This window comes from Serinus canaria, chromosome 14 (assembly GCF_022539315.1).
Source record: "Serinus canaria isolate serCan28SL12 chromosome 14, serCan2020, whole genome shotgun sequence".
Classification (NCBI taxonomy): Eukaryota; Metazoa; Chordata; class Aves; order Passeriformes; family Fringillidae; genus Serinus; species Serinus canaria.
Genome location: NC_066328.1, coordinates 10,311,079 through 10,331,331, shown reverse-complemented (window position 1 = coordinate 10,331,331; position 20,253 = coordinate 10,311,079). Strand labels below are relative to the sequence as shown.

The following is a 20,253-nucleotide window of genomic DNA, read 5'->3' as shown; positions in this document are numbered from 1 at the left end:
CATTATGCCCCTGACAGGCTATCTCAGTGTGTTAATTGTCTGGGCCCTGCTGCTGCACCAACTTCTGAGATTCAGAGACAAACCAATTGAATTCTGACATTTATTTATCTTCCTGGAGTGAACATTTTTGTCTGGTAAATCTGTAGGGCTCCTAAAGAGGCGTTACACCACGTCATGCTGATCCTCCTCAGCTCCTGATTGCTGACCAAACACACAGTGACAGCCCTCTCAGAGCCATGGGCTCACGTGGCAACATCCTTTGCCTAAAGGCAAACCCACGAGGTTTCCAGAAGGAATTTGGACCAGCTGTGTCTCGGGGCAATGCAGATGCACCCCAAAAGTGGGGGGTTGCCCCTCCCTGGGCTGTGTTACCCCAAGAACTGCAAGGCAGAGTTCACTCCCTGGCTCCAGTTTCCTGCCTCTCGTGCCCACTCACCCCTGCCCACATGAAAAAGGAATAGCAGAACAAGGCAATGATTCTTTTCCCTTCCCCAAAACCTGGAAAATGAAGATGAGTCAAAGCTCCAGCTGCCTGGCAGCAGGAATGCAAACACACCAGAGCTTCCTGGTAGATACTGAGAAGGAACTGCACAGCCTTTTAACTAATTAATCATCCCTTCCAGCCTGCAGTTCCTCCAGATGAGCTGTGTCCTCAGCTACCCTGACCACAGGTGGGGTCTGGGCTCAGCTCTTGCCATCCATCTCCTGAGCACCCTGCAGTGAGTTCAGACTTGCACTGCCCACATGGGGCTCATTCACCCCAGTTTCTCATCAGAGGCACCAGAGAAAGGAAACCTCTCCTGCATGAGAGCCAGTGTCTCCAGCCCTCCAAGGTATGTGCCTGTCTCATGCCAAAGAAAAGCTCCCCCCTCAGCTTTTCTGTATGCCTCATTTAAGACTAGAAATGAGAAGAATTTTTATAAGTCTAGAAGGCTGTAGCACAGAGCTTACAAGGAGGAGCATCAAAGTCCAGGAGAAGGAAACTGGAGGCCCTCAGAACTCTTTACAGTGTGGAAAGAATTAATGACCTTAAGTTCTTCATACCCTGTACAAACACTACCTATTCCATACTTAACAACCCTTAATCTATAAAAAACCTGCTGATTTTGCTTGTAGAAGTTCAGAACCTGATCCACAACAGTAAGTTCACATTCCTGACAGCACCAGGGAGCCTTCTGCACAGAGAGAAGCTTGAACCACCCTGGCAGGAGCCCCTGACCTACACCCAGCCTCCAAAGAGCCAAGACCTTCACTGAGCTGATCTTCTCTGAACAAAGGCACTGCCTAGTGCTGCTTTCCAAAAGCAAACCAGGTCTGCTGAGCAGAGAGCAGAGCTGCCCTAGGAAGGTGATTCCACAGCTCCTCTGCTGCCCTGGCACAATTTCATGGGGAGAAAAAGCTGCACCAGCAGGAAAACCACAGCCAGGCATTGAAGATAGACCAAGGATAATACCACCCATTTCACCTTTTTATATTCCCATGTTTTATTTTGGCTAATGGAGAGTGAACACTGCAGTTCCAGTGCTGTGTTGCAGAGGAATCCTTGTCATCATAGGTGGGTCTTCAAAGGTGAAAAAAAGCCATGGGATAAACCAGAAAACTTCCAAGTTCATGCACAGTTGTACAATGTGAGATATTCTGTTGTCTTTCCATGCTATGTATGTGAGAACCATGGGAATTTGAAATGGGCAATAAAATATAAAATACATGTGGTTTTTAGTGATAATATATCAACCTAAGAAGTGAATGAGCCCATATAGCAGCTTTTTCTCTCATTCATAATTTTAATATGCTGAAATGCCTACATTTTAGTCTACCTGGCTTTTAAAGTATATGGTTATGAATCCCAGGGAAAAAAGACATCAAATGAAATAAATGGCAGCTTTGAATTAAAGTTGTGATGAACACTGTCACAATAAATTCTCTCCTCACCCAGAGGAGCGATGAGGGATTCCTGCTGAACCAAACCATGTTTTCACAAGTCAGATACAGCCACGTGTTCAATTTATAGCTTGCTTTTGGGCTGAGAGTCTCCACAAATCTTAAATGAATGCAGCTGAGCATGATTCAAGGCTATTTGGATAAGAATACCATGCTTCCAGCTAATTTAGGCTGGGATTTTCTAGGTTGTACAAAAGTTTTTGCAGCCCAAGTCAGAGGCTCTGTTGTTTCTAAATCCTCTGGGCAGTGTGTCAAGGCAGAATCTCTGAGAGGTGTTGCTCCACAGCTTGTTTCTACAGCCATAATTGCAAGAGGAAGGGATGCTGAAATGACAATCAAAACAATGCTTCCATTGGAAAGATTAACCCTTTTCAACACCCCAGCCCTTACTGGCATTGCAGCGTGCATTAATCACCAATTAATCCCCAATTAATCCCCAATTCCCTGCTCCAGCTCCATTTGCTATCCTACAAAAGGGGATGACAATTCAAACAACCACTTCTGGGGCACTTGGCTGGTGCACAGAGCTCTGAACAAGATGAATGAACCCATTTAGACAAGATGGCTCCACATTTTGCATATCTTTATTGCACTTTTACCACGTTGCAAACAATTCCACAAAAATGCTGCAAAAGTAAGCCTAGAGCTGCTGAAAGCAGCTTTTTACCCATATATGTATATATTTACACAAAACTATCAAAAGCAAAATTGAAAAGTAGCAGCTCAGCTATGATAGTCTAGAAAGATAAGAGCTGCCACCTCCTTATGGACAAATAGTACAACTTGTCATTTTACATCACTTTGTAAAACCAACATTCAAGTATTCCTGTCAAAGCACAATTAGTGAAATTCCCTTCTTGTAACCCCTGTATTTATTATCATTATTATCATTATTGTTATTATTTTTTGCCTTTAAAAGTTCATAATGCCTTAACCCTTTAAATGCCGAGTAGCTGGGGGGAAAATAAGCATTCAATTTAAATAAGATACAGTGGATTAGAGCACTTAAAGGGTTAACACAAAATACTAAGTGGACTGTCACCACAAATAAAGTGTGAGTCACAAAACTATGCTGTCCCTCTTAGTTAAATTTGGAAGGTAGGTCTGGGGTTTCATAGATATACCATATATAAATACAAAATATTAAGTAAAGGCCTCCTTTCTATACAAAAAGGACAGGAGGTGTTTTGCTATCAGACTGCTGTCTGTCCGTGATTGAGTATTTTCTGAATCTTTTCATAATCTCTCTTCAGGAACTAATGAAAAGCATCACATTAGACTTATTTTTCTTAATGAACTAATCCTTTGCAGAGTCTACACTTTACCTACTTTGGGAACAATTATACCTCATTTCTGAATTCACTGAATTCACAAAGTAGCATACACAGTCTTTTGCAAGACTTTATTTTTTTGTTGTTCTTTCGTTTCTTTTCCTTCTTTGAATCTTCTTGGCTGGTAAAAACGCAGTCTTGCCATTTCACTACCTCTCAGTTGTTACAGTGTCAGCATCAGTGTTAAAGTCATTTTCAACCACGTTGTCATAGCCATCCTTCTCTATGCAGTCACTGACAGCCTTGAGCACAATCCGCAGCCGCCTGTCCATCGCCTCCAAGTGAGGCTGGTACAGGACTGGAGCTATTTTGTCTTTTAGCAAAGATTCTTTCATCAGGAGACTGAGTTTGTACTCCTCCTTGGCTAGCAGCTGTAATCGCAGATAGGTAGACTTCCTGATTCTAAGGAAAGGAGGGAAAAAAATGCAAATCAGTGATTTCCACCCCTGTGGATCTCGACAGTGCTAAAAGGCTTATGGCCAGAATTGCAACAGAAGTGTAAGAGCCTTCTGTGATCTGAAATGAGGAGAGCCAGGCACTGTCACAGTCCCAGCGAGCAGCTGGCACTGTCACCTGGCTGCTGATCTTTTGGGGCCCTTAGAGGGGCAGAGGTTTTGGAGCACGGATCCATGGGGCAGAGCAGGCAGCCCCCACATCCCTCCCCTGGAAAGGCACCAAGGGGAGCTGGTGCAGCATTCCCAGTGTCCACTTTAGCAATGCCACCTGTGACACACGTGGCACTGAGCAGGGACAGGTGTGACAGCAGCAGGCTCACCCTGCAGGGCTGCCCAGAGCCCCCACAGACACAGAGCTCACCTGCAGAGCTGGAACTCTAAATGGCACCCTCTGAAAACCCAGCCATGGGCACCAAGAAAGCTGTTGAGAAGCGTGTGAACATGCTGGGATTTTGTCACTTGGTTTCCATGGGATCTGTATTTTGTCTCAAAGCTTCTCTCCCAATGTCTCACTGCAAGGGCCTGATCCCACAGAGCATTTGATGTGGCAGTGCCAATGCTCAGGGCTAGCTGGGCAGGATCACACCATCTCCCCCTCGCCACAATGAAAGTGCAATGAAAGATTCACTTGAACATTTTCAGTCCTTTTAGTGGAAACAATGGTACAAACCAGGAAACACCTCCAGAGGGAAAACATACCTGCAGCATTGGTTTAAAGGCACCAAAATGGAAAGTTCATCATGGGAATATTTTCCAAACCTATTTAAAGAGAGGAGCAAGAATGTAACAAAGGCTGTTTTAAAGACTGACTTTTTTTTTTATTTTAACCCCAGAAGGATTATGAAAGGCATTTACCCTCTTCCATTATCTAAGTGGATGATAAATGTTTCATTTCCAAACTTCTCAAAGGTTTCATAGTGATGTCGATCCATGTTACCTACGGGACAAGGAGAAGAAAAAAGACCATTCTCACTCTGGCTTGAGCCTGCAATGCAAAAGCCCAGTGCTCCCCAAAAACAGAGCAGAGAAAGCAGCAAACCTGCAGAGCTCATTTGCTCCTGCTGCAGACACCCCAAGGTGTGTGGCACTGGAAGGGCTGTTAAACCTCCAGCAGCTTTTCAAGTTCTCTGTGGCTTTTACACTTAAGCTCTAAAAGGCCCATCAGGAGGCAAAGCCAACCCTCCCTCCCCAGCAACTCTCCTGGGGTACACCAAGGAGCCCCTCTCCAGCTCAAGAGTATCTCAGCTACCTGGGGAGCCTGGTCACCTGTAGGGCAGCTGTGCTCCCTGCTGCTGCTGCAGCCTGGGCTCAGCTGGGTGTGTGAAGCAGACATGGTCCCTGTGACATGTGCAAGGCTCTGCTCAGGCAGGAGACAATGCCTGCTTTGAGCAGGGGTGTTAATCCTGATCACTTTGTTAATACTGCATTCAGCTTCCTGAATCCCAACCAGACATCCTGGTTTTCCTCTGGTAAGGACTTTGCCCCAGTTGCCTGGGAAGCCAGAACAGCTTCATGTTTGTAAAATATGGATCAGGATGGTGCTGATCTGCACAGCTGCACAGCCCTCCCTGTGTGAGCTGCTTTTTAAGGACAGTGTGCAGAGCTGCTGTCAAGCACTGAATTTTGTCTCCCTGGCAGGGGTCTTGAGCTACTTATAGATGCCACATATGGCTCCTGAGCTGTCACCTGGCCTCTCCTGCTGCAGCCTATTGCAGCAATCTCAGCAGGGGCAATGGCACAGGATGTGTCCATGCTGGCATGTGCTCAAGGATCAAGGATGAAGGTTGGCAACTTAGAGGTGTATTTGCTGCAGCAGCAAAGGTTTCACACGGGAATGAGAATTAGGCTTGGAATGGATCACTAGTACCTGGTTGTAAATAGTTATTTTATTGAGATCAGGTTACATAAACAGAAAAATTCCTGATACACTCCACAGATGCCTTTGTGACAAAGCAATGCCTCTTCCACCCCCAGCCCTGACATTTTATAGAGGAGCAGCAGAGAACACTCCTGCAGGATGAAAACCAAGCCCCAGTAATGAGCATCCAGGAGCCATATATTACAGGGGCAAAGCACTCACTAAAGCAAACTGTGAAGCCCTTCACTGTTGTGAAGGAGACTGGCCTGACCTGCATTCATCACCACTCTGCATTTCTGAACATCTTTGTTCCTTTAATCTGCACTGATGGGAATACATAACCATGTAAATCTGCATTTCCTCATAATCATCTAGAAAAGCACATACAGTAAATGCAGCTTCAGCCACGCTTTAGCAAACTGCTGAGCTATGCAGAGCAGTGCAGAAAGAAATGGTTCCTATTCTAATTAAATGTTGCATTTAATTTTTGAAAGAGATGAAACATACCCATTAGGAAATCAAAAACTGTCATATCCATTATATCCAGAATTCTGGTCCCACTGTCATATGGGGGTGTTTGTTTAACCTCTTCACAATAATCTGGATCAACTTCCCATCTGGAAAAGGCAATATTTTGATATTTTATGCGACATACAAAGCTTACTGAAAATGACAAAAAGAATGTTATTTTGCAAAGATCTACTTGTATCACGTTCAATTGAGGGTCAGCTAGAGGCAGCAAATTCCAGCAATGCAGGCAAGCAAGGAAGATTGTGACTGATGAAAAAGGAAGAAAATGACAGGACTGAAACCTATCTGCTTCAGGATTTAGGAGACTAGCTGCACCATCAGTCATGTGGTGCAAACAGCTGGCACTTGTTGAGAGCAGTGCATCCTCCTCCCTCTCACAGGGCTTGGACAGGTCCCGTTGCATCCTGTCCATGCCACTGTCCCATCAGGGAATGGTGCCACTGAATTTGGGTTCAGGACCCCAGACTGCAGCTCGTGGCAGGTGCAGTGCCCTGTCCCTTCCCAGGGGCTGGGAAAGCCCAGCTGCTCTCCTGAGGCCATTGGGTTATTTCCCTGTCACCCCCTGCAGCTCTGCTCACCACTACTCACTCTGCTTTCTTGCGCTTGTGGTAGGAACGCCTCCAGGGGTTTCTCCAGGTTTTCCTTTTTGCTAGTGACAAATCAGGCAGGAAAGCAGCCAGGGACCCTTCGATCTGATCTGGTTTCCCACACAGGGCGTGCTCTGTTGAGCAGTAGTAGGAGCACTCCCCATAGAAGCAGATGTTGTTGGCTGGCAAAGAAAGGAAAAGAGCTTTAAAGCCTACCCTTAAATTAGTATTGAGGATTCATAAAAGCACTGATGTATGTAGGAGCAGAAATAAACCCAAAGCCCTGTTACCACACATAGTTCTCCTCCACTGAAACCACTAGAAAGACATTATTTCAGTGGCTGGGATCACGCCCTGTGCAAAGCTCTCTGTGACTATTTCCAGTCTATTTATATTCCCTGTCCTTTCTCCTTTCGTTTTCCCAGACTGATACATTCCTTGGGAGCTATTTGCTCCCCCAGGCTGGACCCCCAAATCCCACAGCTGAACAAGTGGCATGTGCCCAACATTAAGTCAATTCTCAAAATCTTGGCTGGTTTCTTTAAGAAGAGAGAACATTTCATTCATTTCCTTGCTGGTATGAGAAGAACTGGCAGGTTTTGCAAGGAGAATTATTTACCATCCAGAGTCCTGTGGGGGTGCCCATGGAAGGTGGAAATAGCACGGACATAACGCTGCCAGCACACATCTCAAACACTAATTCCTTCCTCCACACCTCCCATTACTCCAACAACCACAGAAAAAGAATCTGCAGCAGGTTTTGGACCGTGTGTTACCTTAAAACCTCCCCAAAAGTGCCACCACGTATTTCTGTACCAACAGGAACGCCCACATCTTTACAAGAACATCCTGCCCACAGGAATTCACTGAAGGTGAGAGAGAGCAGCTCATCCCCAAAGCCCACCAACACCAGACTGTGAACAGGAACAGGAGCACGCTGCTGCTCTTGCCAGTGTGCTACAACTCTTGTGACATTGCTATATGCACATAAAATGTCATTAGAGGAAGACTGTGCCTTTCCCTCATGGTAATGCATGAAGCTGAGAAGTCACATTGCTTCCTAATTCCCCACAAGGCCTCTAAATTCAAATATTGTTTCTGAGCTCCTCTCCCTCTGGGCAGGCTCAGTGCAAATGAGGCAGGAAGGGCTGGGAGTAGCAGGAGGTGATTTTCTGCCTGCCACAGGGAGGGAAGTGTGGCTTTGCATGGCAGTGATGCCCTGCAGCACACAGCCCTGCACGTCACTGTGACATCCCAGCCCAAACCTGCATCCAGCAGAGCACCCACTGGAGGTGGGGCACTGCCAGTGGGAGATGGTGAGTCAGGAGGACAGGGACAGCTCTGGGGGTGACAGGAGGCAGGGAGCAAGGAGCTGTGTTTGAGGAAGGAGAGGTAGGGGAACATGGAACAGCAAAAAGGTCTCATGATGCTTTTGATTAATCGGCTGCATTACCTGGGGCTGGCTGGTAAACCATGGAGTTATACTGAATAATTCCACACTACAAGGCTGATGTGCTGCTACTTGATAATCTGTCCCAGCTTCCCACTGATGCCTCAGCTTTCTCTGTTGATGGCCACCTGATTTGCCCATGAAGTTGTGATTACTTTACTCTAAGACAGCCTTTTTTCATCACCCTGCTGTGGCTGACTCACAAGGGCCACCCATCCATCCATGCTCAGGAACAATTTACCCAAACTCTATATTTATATTTACAGGGTTGGATCATGGCAGCTAAATATATCCTGGCTAAGTCCACAAATATTTACTCTGTGGCCAAAAAGCTTGTTGACAATTACTCAAGGAAAAAAAAAGCACTTCAGGGAAGAGAAAGGGAAGAACAGAAATTAGAAAAGGAAGGAAGGGATCATTCAACATATCTGTACTTCTGAGTTTGCAATTTAGTGTTTTATCAAGTGGAATATCCTCTCTTAAAAATTGTGTTCCTGCTGATTTGAAGCTGCAGTGGGGCTTGGGCTTCAATTCAGCTGTCTCAGCATCACCCCCTCATTTATGGAGGGAGGGAACCATGCAGATTTATCTTGACTGCCTGAGATAACTTATCTTCCAGGGTTTCTATGACCTGACTTCCACCTGGCAGCAGGAAGCCAGTGCTCATTTATCTCCTGCAGGATCAGTTTTGTAAAGAGCAAAAGTCCTAACAAACATCCCCCACGCCATCACAGCCTCTGCTGCTCACTATGTAAATCTGACCTTTCAAGAAAAAGGAGTTGTATTAAACACAGCATTTTGCTCAGTGGGAAGATAAATACTCTGTTTAATAGTTTGCTTCTGTATTCAGCTTGGGGAACAAAGAAACCTTGCTCTGTATTGTCAACGAAAGCAACTGGGGCTAATCAGTAATCACCCTGGTACCCAGGTAAATCTTGAGGAGAGCTGGGGGCTCTGGCAGTGCTGCTGTTGGCTGCTGCAGGGCTGTGCAGTGAGCACACGTGCTGCCTGCCACTCATCCCACTCATCCCTGCCAGATCTTCCAGCTATTGTTCCTCCACAGAGCCCCAGTGCTTGCTCCAGCATCCCTGAGCAATGGCAAGGTGTGTCCTGCCATTAAGACAGTGAACTTGCAGTGAAACCACAAGTGTATTTCTCCCTGACAAGTTACATTCAGTGGCAAAACCTTTTCTGTCAGCAGTTATTCCCCCCATGGGCTCAGACCTGTGGTACCTACTCCCTGCAGCTCCTGTTCAATTTCTGGGCATAGGGGAGGTGAAAGGATGCTGGATCTCAAGCTACTGCTAAAGAAATTAACTGCCTTGATTGATACAGAACAGACACCTTATTATGCCTGCCCTAGTCCTTACATACCTGCAGTAAGATGAAGCAGCCTGAATTATCTGGGGAAACATTCATTTTTAAGGTTTCTTAAAAATGTAAGGGAAAAAAAGAGGCACCAAATATAGAAAAGCACAGATCTCATTTAAGACTTCAAGGTGCTGTAGCAAGGCTCTTTGAAACCTAAGTAGGTGACCCACATTCTGCACAGCAGGCTGAGGGTGAAATTCCAGCTAGAGACACCAGCTCCATGGCAATCCCACGCCGAGAGCAGGGTTTGGCTTTCCGAAGCAAAAATCAGAGAGAAAAGGGAGATGAGCTCCCTACTGGGGCACAGTCCTTCTCCTCTCACTAAAACTGCCCAAACCATATGCTCCTCTCACCAGATAAAGGTGTGTCTTGCACAGGTACACCTGCAAAAGGAGCAACAGCCAGGAATTTGTGCTCCTGCAGGGTGGGCAGGAATGGCAACAACAGCAGTGCTGGCAAAGCAGACAGGGAGGGATGTTTATACATGCTGGAATGTCCAAGTGCTGAGCATTTCTAACATGCAAAACACCTCTTCACTACAAACCAAAATTGTTTCCCCAAAGCAGCAGAGAGACAGGAGAACCCCATGTTGCAGGGTCTGATTTTCATTATCTGAGGAGGAATGGATGTGGTTTGTAATGAAATGCAGGCAGAAATCATGGTCTGGTGATCCAAACTCCAACTAATTACAACAATTAAGAACCAGAGTGTCTGTGTACTCATCTGCAAATTCTCTGTGCATCCTCCTGATAGCTGAACAATAATTCTTCTCAGGAAGAAAGGGAACAAGGGGGGATACCTTGAAGCAAATTGCTCGGCAGAGCAATTCTTTTATTCAGCTTTGCATGACTGTTAATAGAGGACATTTAGCAAGCACTGGCAATTGGAGTACTGGAAAGAATCCTGAATATTTACTACAGCAATGCATGAAAAGATCTTTCATTTACCTGCCCAAAATAATAGGTAATTCAGAACTGCTATTGTATGCTGAGAGGGAAAAAAATCCATAATCCCTTGGAATTGGTTAATATGAACAAAAACATAGTGCTTACTAGCTGTGTAACATTGATTTCTTTAAGCTGCTGCCTCAATTACTTCCAAAATGAAGGCTGACATCATTAATATGTCTCTTTTTTCCTAGCAAATTACCATTCATTTGTAAAAGTAGCAGGGCTACTGCAGCCTGCCTTGCTGCAAAGGACGTAAAATTAATTTAAATAATTACTGACCTAATTCCATTTCTCATGTTTAAGTCCAAACTGCCTGAAAGTGCACTTTTCTGCAATCTGCTTTCTCTCTGAGTGCAGCCTAATGCATGTCCTGACCTGCCTGCTCACAGCCATTGTCACTTTTCCATGGAGCAGGGATGCTGCTGGGCACTGTGCTCTGAAGCTGCCTGTGGCTCCCTGGCCCTGATTTCCACGCCTGATGGGACAAGGGAGGTGGCTCAGGAGTGGAAATGGAGTGAGGTTTCTTCCAACCCAACCCCACACAGGGCTGGGAGATAACACAATGCTCCTGGTGGGATGCTCGGGGGGGCAGGAGCTGGATTCACTGAGCCTGATGGGCCCCCTCCAACTCAGAGAATTCCATGGCCCTGTGATTGATGAATATCATCAATAATCACCCTCTGAGGGTGCAAACCATGGGCTCCCAGCCTGGGGACATCTTCCTATAAAGGGGAACATCTTCCTATAAAATCAATTTCACTAAGTGCAGGTTTAATTTTAAGGGCTGTGTATGTGTGCATGGAGAGGGATATTCTGCCAGCAGGCACTAAGTGTCCCCATGACCATTAATTGTCACTGGGCACTGCTGGGGATGGAGATGCAGTGACAGAGGCACCTGGAAGGGAGTCCCAGAGGGTCCTCTACAGCTAATGTTGGTGCAGAGCCTGCTTTGTGCATGTACCCAGAGGTCTCACCTCAACTCCTCACCTTTGGAGGCAGCCCTCCCCCAAAACCAGCAGCCTCAGCTGCCCTTCATCTGCCAGAGGGGCAAGTCAGCCCCTGAGCCTTCCTCAGGCTCCCTGTTCCCTCTTCATCCTCTTCATCCTCACCCCCAGACCATGAGCCTCACCCCAGCACCTCCCTCTTCTCTTCCTTCCCTGCCCTCACTCTGCTGCCTGAGCTGCCTGCTGGCCTTGGGGAAGCTGTTTCTAAAAGCTTAATTTAGGATCTTTGTTATTTTTTTCATTAAGCATTAATTAATGCCTGCCTTTTAAGGTCAGTATGAAATACAAGACAGAGGGGCATATGTTAATGAGAAGCTGACTAATTAAGCTGGGGACTTGTAGGGAAGAACTCTGACAAGTAACCAACATGATTTAACCGAAGTATATTGATTCAGGAAACGTAAAATGGAAAGAAAAATTAATTGCTTGAGCATTTTATTCTCCAGAAAAGCCTGATTCATAGTTCATCAAATATTTTAATTGAATTTATCTGAGACCTCTAAATAAATTTGAATAAAGGATTATGCTTGGATGTCTGGAATTTCATAATGGCAAGATAAAGATCTTCATCCAAATTGGCAGCCTTAACTCTGTACTGCCCTGCTCTGGCTGGTGTAAGCTACTCAGTACTTGAGAATTCTTGTAATTGTACTTGTAATTCTCAGAAATAATTCAAGTTCATCCCTAGGTCTTCAAGTATAACCGAGGAACATTAAAAATCAAGCAAACCTATTAGTCCACATCTTACTTGCCAAAATAGGAATAAAATGGCTTATGTTTAAAAGTGAGCTAAAGCACCTTGTGCACAATCAAAAGATTTTTTTTGCCATTTTTTGTATGTATTTACCGACAAAAATCAAGACAAAACCAAAAAAGAGTATAGAGAAACAAATAAGGAGGGAAAGCAGCTAAGGGAAATGCAGAAATGTTGTGTCCACCAGGTTTGGTGAACATGTATTGTCACTGTAAAATTGGAGTGCTCATATTACTGGGTACAATGAAACCTTCTGCAATTATGTAATATAATTCACAAGTGAAGTTCCTGGAATAAATAACTGTCTGCTCAACTGTGTCCTGCAGAGCTGAACATAAATATGGAGCTAAAAATAACAGCCATAATAATGACTTTATTGTGGATCAGAAAAGTGTGATAAACATTTTAAGAGCAAAAGCTCAGCAATGACAGGGCCCTGGTTTCTTGTCAACAGCAATAAATTACAGTTACATTGGGAGAATCTGTAATTAAGTCTTTGGATCTCTGCTTTAGGGATCTGGGATAAACAGCTTCTGGCCAATCACACACAGAGCAAGGGAGATCTCCAGAGGTTTCTGCTCCAGATTGCCTCTTACACAAGTCACAGCCTCAGATCAGCAAAGCACACAGCTGAAACAACATGAATTAAACTACTGGAACATGGCACTGTGCTTCAAATTGAACCTACAACCTATAAATTCTATATGTAAAACCAAACATTTCTGTGCCTTAACTCAGAGACTAATTTCTCCATCTCAGCATCCTAGATGCTAAACAAGAGATGCTTCCCTTTTTTCCCACCTTTTGCCCGTTTTTCCCTTTTCCAGTTGTATATTCTGGTGAGCAGGATAGGGTTTTATCCTGTGCTTGTAGAGCTCCCACCCTGTGGAGCTCCATCCTTGACTAGGTCCACAAAATGTTGTGAAAGGCTGAAGAGTGAGTGGTACCAGCTTCTGGGTCAGCCCTCGAAGCAAGAGTGAGGACTGGGAACAATCCAGGTCACCTCTAGCCCCACAGAGAATTTGAGCTGGAAGCAGGATATATTACATATCTATTTCCTGATTTTTTTTTTGTCCAAACTCCTGTTGTAATAAAACATAAATGGCTCTGAGAAATTAAGTTTGGTACTCCAGTCAGACCCAGAAATAAATGCATCTGACCAACAGAAGTGACAGATCAGATTGCAGTGGGAAAAAAAAAAAAAAACCTGAATAACTAATGGGCTGGATAATAAGGGTTTGGGTAAACTGAGAGCACCAGGAAAAATTGCATTAGAAATTGTTCTACATAAACCATTTTTTGAATACACTGCTTTGGTGAACATAAAAGCCTCTCTCTGCAGATAATTTGTCAGGGGGAAAAGGCACTCAACTCAAAACAACAAAGCCTTCTTTGTAAGCTGTGTCTCCACATTTATTTTTATTCAAAGCTCTAGAAGACAGTTTTATTAGAAATATCTGAGCAATTAAGCAATCTACACATCGTTCCCTTAAGTATGTATTCAGCAGGATAGAGAGAAGAGAGAGTTATTTCCAGGGCTACCTGGTGAGATGAAAAATGTTCTCCACAGCTTCTTGTCACGAGTAACATCTCGAATTTCCCTGGTCATGTTAACCAGCCTGCCTGCCACCGGGGGCACGCGCCGGAAATCCAGGATCCTGCAAGAGCCAGAGGAGACCTGGGTTATGGGAAGGATTCAAGTGGTATGAGAGTTACAGGTCTTAGGAGGCTTCGTCACGCTCTGAAGGCACATTTATCTGTGGGCTTTAAGGAGTATAAAGCCTGTCAGTTTAAACTGGGTAATTCCTCATGTAATGTGTTACAAAATATGTCCTGAATATGATGAGCTCTGCATTGCCTATGCAGTATGGAGTAAAACACAAGAGAAGTAGGGAGGGCGTTGTTCCATAGTAAAAATAAAGATACATACAATTCCAAAAACCAGAGACAGCAAAAATTTATTTTTTCACTTGGTGCTATTTCATGGTTGTTATGACATGCATTTTGCTCACCAGTTTTTAAGTGACTCGGGGAATGGGATTTCAGCCTCTTTCCTCCATAAACACCATGTAATTCTTTTTCTGACAGCCTTAGTATGTGTTTGATTTATTTCCTTCTGCTCCTCTCTGTTTTAATACCCTTATACCAACCTAAACAATCTCCCTGAGACCAAAAATCTTCCCATGGGCAAAGGCTGGGAGAGGAGCCTCTCCCTACCCCAAACTCCCTCGCCTTCATAGATCATAAAAACCTCCCTGTGAAGCACTGCTATTAGACACAGTAAAAGAGCAAAGACCCCATACAAAGTCTCCCCATAGGCAGGATTTTTATATCCACTGTCTGCTGTTCAGATTTTCCTCATTGGGTAGCAACTGCTTTTCCTGCTTGGATGTGGATATTTAACACACCCCCCACAGGAACTCCACTGATGGTTTTTTTCTACAGCACCATCTGCTTAAAACGGCACTATAAAATATAAAGCAGAAGGGATCAACACCAAGGTCAACAACAATGAAATAGAGAAGATCCTTGAAGGATCTGATCAGGGTTGGCTCTTACTGGAAAACCTACCCAGTGCCACCCACTGACACGTTCCCATTGCCCAAACATCCTTCCAGAAGGCAGCAATGAGACACAAAACCCCAAATAATTTGTGGCCCCAAAGCTTTGCACTTTTGAAAGGATGTCTCTTGGCCTTTGACAGTGTGAAAGATGCTTCAGTGAAATGCCACTGCTTCCAGACATACTGTTAATCACTAATGAGTAATTCCCACCCCTCATCTGGGCAGGCAGGGAGGGCTGCAGGCTTGGGGTATCCACCGTGCCCTGCACTAACTCTGGAGGGGGGGACATTTTCAGCAACAGGAGCATGAGATGACCACCACTGCCCTCTCCTTCCCACTAACTTGTGCCATAAATATGTGGGACAGTCCCAGCTCTTCGCTGTGAATCCAGAACTCCCTTCCATCTCAAGGACTCCTCTCTGAAGACACCATTCCCCTTGGCTCCTTCGGATCTCTGTGCCCTGGAGCTAATTGGGGTGAGCCAGGCTGCTGTCACACTAACGTGACACATTCCCTGGGTGATGGGTCCTCTCCATATGCACTGCAAGATCACAAGGGAAATTAATTTCTCAGCTTCTCTTCAATATAACTTCTCTTTCTCTTTGAGAATTACTTATTGCCAGGTTTCTCATTCCCAAAGTAAGTCGTGTTTCCTAATTATTAACTTGCTCTTTCATCATCTGCCATTTCATTTTTTCGTGGCATTTGCCCACCTTTATTCCATTTTCCCCTTTTAAAAAGTAATTCAGTTGCAGGAATGGCCAAGTGCAGCAACATCTCACAATATTTCCCCTTTTAATGTAAATCTGTTCCACTTGCCTGTCGAGATGAAATGCTGCTATTTCTGCATTGTGTCTCTCATAGTCTGAGAAGTAAAAAAAGTCAGGCGGGGTTTCTTGTTCTCTGGTTTGCCTGCAAAGGAAAACAAGGGAAATGCTTTAATGAAGGGTTAGCATTCCTAAGGAGCAGTGCTCAGTCATCAACATGCTGTTCAGGAGTTCAGTATTGTTTGCTTAATGGAAGACCTTTAAATACCTCATTTGTGCATTATTTGCCATGCAGCCTTCATTTTATCTTCCTTTTTGAGCTACTCTAGCAAAAAATAGGAATTCAAGACTTGTGCAGGCAGTGTGCTGTCACAAAGCTGTTCCACTCAAAACTCTCACTCTGTTTAACAAGATCTGTTTGATCACTCTCAAACATTTCATTAGCCATAGCAGTGAAGACAATGTCATTTCATTAAATTATCATTAACTGTAATTATGAAATTTCCAAAAGTAATAACATTTTTCTTTCATCTTTGGCAGCCATGCAACTCCCATCTAGAATGTGCCTCTCCCTTTGTATTTCTTAGAGCCAAAAGTGACATGTTTTTCTCTTTTCAGAAGGAAGGGGATCATTGCAGTTTGATGGCCACAACACTTATCATGTTTCAAAGAACATTAACAAGACTGTGCTGGAGAGAAGATGCAGAGTTTGTTGTTTCTTCAGTTTAAGAACCAATAAAAAATGTCATTCTGATAGGAAGGCTGGAAATAGGAAGGCTAAAGCTCCACAGAACATGGAAAATACAAAGCTCTGTGTAAGAGAGTAGCAAAACTCTGGCTCGCTCCAAGCACCTTCCAGTCCTTTTGGACAGAGCACAGCTCAAACAGCTGACCAGTGCAACATCTGGGCCCACCTCTACCTGTTTTGAAGTCCTCAGAGGGAGATAAGCACAGCAAAGCTGCCTGCAGAGCATCTGCAAGGGAGGACAGCTCTCCAGAAGAGGAAAACAAAGCTCTTTCTCATTCCCTGCTGCCGCAGGTGGCCCAGCTGACAGCTCATGTGTCACTCGTGCTGCCTGCTGGCAATTAAACTACAGCTCCTGCATGGGGACCTTGGTGCATGGGAGGCTTTGGGATCGTGCTGGTGCAGAGCTCAAACCTCCCCTGAAGTCCTAATTTTGGGGTGGTTGGGGACCTGAAGCTGTCTCTACCCACCACTGTGAGTACCAGAGCTGCTCTCTGCCCACAAACCCACCTGGGGCTCTCCAAGCTGCTGGAGAAACCAGATAAGTCCTGTGGTTTTTGGCTGTATGAAGACTTTGCTGTGCACCCAGCAGGGTTTGAAAGCCTGATATCCTTTCTCAGACATTCCTTTTTATTATATTAACATCTTGGCAAGGTACTCTATCTTGCCCTAAATGATGAACAACATCAAGGGATTGTCTTGTGTCCAAAGAAGTCAAGGTCAGAGTGACCTTAAACACCTCAGGGATGCTCTGGGAGAATGGCACTGACCAGGGTCACAGCAGTGGTCATGGAGGTGGTCAGCACTTGGCAGAAGTCCTGCCAGGGAGCTGCTGTGGCCACAAAGAGGTCACAAGGACACAAGCTAAAAGCGAGCCTGGCATTAAAAGAAAAAATAGTATTTTGCTTGGTCTCCATAAGAAATGCAAAAGGGAAGGAGCACAGCCACAAAGAGGAACAGGGGAGAGCAGAACCTCTTCCTAAGCAGCCAAGACAAGAGTTAGGAGAGCTGCAAGCTCATGGAGCATATTCCCTTAAAATGAAGGAATGAGCCCTGAATATTAATTCAAAGAAAAAAGATTAACCTATTTCTGCTGGCCATAAAATTACATATTTGCATGTAACCTTCTCTCCTCTCCAGATTTTAAAAGGGTTGATTTCTTCAACAAACCCTCACCCCAAGATTTTGCAAACTTTACCACATCAAGCACGGCGGATAAGGTGCAGAAAATATTACTAATGAGCTAATCAGTGCCATCTGCTTTTCATCTCCTGGACACCTTAGAAGAAACCATGGCTGCTCCTTTATGAGAAAATCTTGCTGCAGAACATCAGCAAGAGCTGGGGGCTGGCTCTCAGCCTTGCAAGCACAGCCCTGCCCCAACCCAGCCCTGCTCCCCTTCACTGCTCCCTGTGCTCCCTGCCACCCCCAGCAAGGGCTGAGGGTATTTTTCATTTGGGAGTAAGTACAGCTGTCCCTCAGGCTCAGGCTTGTTTGTACATATTTTCCTGCTGTCATAATGTATTATTAAGGGGTTGCACACCCTGCTAAGGAAATAATGAAATTGTTTGCCCTAAAACCTTCAAAAACGGACACCAAACCCACAGTGCAATCTGGACAATGGAAATACCAATTTTTTGAACCTGATAACACATCATTAAACAAACTCCCAAGTTTCTTCAGTGCTTAAGGTGCTTCCCTCTACAAAAACCACGGACCAGCCACTTTTCACATGGTCCATGTCCAACACATGGTACCCACTTCTGTGCCTCTTGAAAATACCATATTATTCAGAAAGTGGATAGGAAGGAGGATTTACCAACCCCCTGAGATGCTTTACATTCCTCATATTCCTCTGCAGAGCTCTCCAGAACTAAGATGTAGCAGATCCAAACATGAAACCCTCTGCTGAAACAACCTTGACATATCTTTTGTGCTGACTTACTCCAATCTACCACGGATTTAACAGAAACCTGGTTTCTTGGATCTAATTTTAACTAGGCAGGTTTTTACTCAAGCAGACATTTATTTTTAATTTGATGTCTGCAGCAGTACCTGAAGAGGTTCCTTGGGAATTCCCCAGCCAGAGCAAGCTGCCACACCACCAGCAAACACTCACATGTGTGAGGATTGTAGCCCAAGAAACAAAACTGAACTCACAAAGCCACACGAGTCTAACAGAGCTCTGAACCAATGCCATTAACAGACTGATATGAGAATGGCTTCAAGTGTCAAAGGGCACCTACATCATCATCTAGAATGTTTACTTTATCTAACTGCATTGATACATAATTTTATTTCATCCATGTTAAAAATTGCCCCTTTTTTTTCAACTGTGCACAATCTAAGCAAGTCTGGTTTTTGCTAATTCTAATGATTTATTCTGACATAAAAATATTGAGAGGTGGAAGATCAAACTTCTCTCAGCAAGTCCAATCAGTTAGATCATGGTAACTAGTGTTCAGCCCCTAAGTGCCCGGCTGGGAAAGGGGAATGAACTCCCAGACCCTTCCAGGTCAAGTAAAACATCTTTTAAAACAACACTGGAACTGATCCACACCAATGCATGTTTTAAAACAGAATTGCATTTTAAAAGGGAAAGACCCCACCCCTACATACGAGTTAGTTTGATTGTGTTATCTGATGGTTATTGAAGGTTATTGTCTAATAAAATGACATGTATAATGAGATACTTGAGCAAAGAGACCACCACAACTTCTGAGGGACAATGAATTCCAGTCTGAGCTCCTCAGTGCCAGCAGTGCCATCCCACCCTGGGCAGGGACAGGTTCTGCACAGGTTGCAGACAGTGGGAGAGGATTTCTGGCAGCAGCTCTTATTTTGCAAACAGTTGGAATCTGGTGATCCTCTCTTTGGAGAAGGATTTGGCAGATATTTATAACGGCAGGCTGGAAAGCTCTGGAGGAGAGACAGATGGAGGTCTGTTGGTACAGCACACAGTTAAAAATTACATGGTGGCACCAGCCCAACTACAGCAAGAGGAAAAGACAAATCAGCATGGTAACATGTGTAGGGAAGAAGGAAGAACTAAGGGGAAATCAAAGCCCATGAAGATTTTCCCACCATGGCACAACTCAGAAAACACAAAGGAAGCAAAGAATGATTTTAAACAGGACAGGGACACGTTTGTGTTGACACAAGATGCAACTGTGATCTGATCTGGTGGCTATAGAAGAGAGTCATGCTTACAAACAGAAGAGAGAAGGCTGCTCTGATAAATGAACAGTCATGAATAAATCTGGTGAGTCAGCTCCTTTCCAGCTATGGTTGGGACCTGGTTTGGTGTTCAGCAGTATTTGGATAAATCAATATAGTGATTTGTGTTCAGAAATAATTAGAAATTATTTCTCAAGCTTGAGAAATAATTATTCATATTTATATTTCAAGCTTCTCTTCAATGCTTCTGTAAAGAATTTTTTTCTTCTTTTTTTTTTTTTTTTTGGCCAATTACTTGGTCCCCCAGCCTCAACGTGAATAACTGCTCAGGAGTTTTCTTCTTGCTGCTCATGAACCAAATCACCACAGTGCAACTGCAGGTTCTGCAGACACCCTGGTATTTCAGAAAACAGTATTATAAAAACTAAACCTTTACCAAGGAAATCTGGATTTAGTTTCCAGGATCACTAACATACACCTGCCTAAACTACCAGGATTAGTACCCACCAGGGCCGTGCATTACTCGAAAGAATCCTGCTCATTGCCAGACTTCCTCTGCTCTGCAGGGGTTCTATTATCTGTACAGCAGCCAGGGAGCTAGAAAATAGGGCAAAGAGCCCAAAGTGAGCTAAGTGCTATCCTGACAGACACATGCTGTCTTCCCATGCTGCAGTCCAGAGACATCTCTGAAACACCTCTTGTGTCAGAGCCACGTCCCTGCGCTAAGGAGAGGAAGTGCTGCTGCTTGGAAAACAGCTCCTTTTAAAC

At 44.5% G+C, this 20,253-nt stretch overlaps 1 protein-coding gene across 2 annotated transcripts in view; it reads right to left on the bottom strand.

Annotated features, from left to right (window-relative positions):
- Nucleotides 1-2,507: 2,507 nt before the first annotated feature.
- The window catches only part of FAM20C (FAM20C golgi associated secretory pathway kinase), a 57,995-nt gene continuing 40,249 nt past the window's right edge, over nucleotides 2,508-20,253 (bottom strand). For both annotated transcript variants that reach the window (XM_009091844.4, XM_050980006.1), the window contains 7 exons: nucleotides 15,616-15,708; nucleotides 13,775-13,890; nucleotides 6,705-6,885; nucleotides 6,093-6,202; nucleotides 4,583-4,664; nucleotides 4,427-4,486; nucleotides 2,508-3,674 (listed from right to left, as the gene is read on the bottom strand). In XM_009091844.4, the coding sequence (XP_009090092.3) occupies nucleotides 3,422-3,674; nucleotides 4,427-4,486; nucleotides 4,583-4,664; nucleotides 6,093-6,202; nucleotides 6,705-6,885; nucleotides 13,775-13,890; nucleotides 15,616-15,708 (895 nt within the window). In that variant the 3' untranslated portion in view covers nucleotides 2,508-3,421. The remainder of the gene's footprint in view (nucleotides 3,675-4,426; nucleotides 4,487-4,582; nucleotides 4,665-6,092; nucleotides 6,203-6,704; nucleotides 6,886-13,774; nucleotides 13,891-15,615; nucleotides 15,709-20,253) is intronic.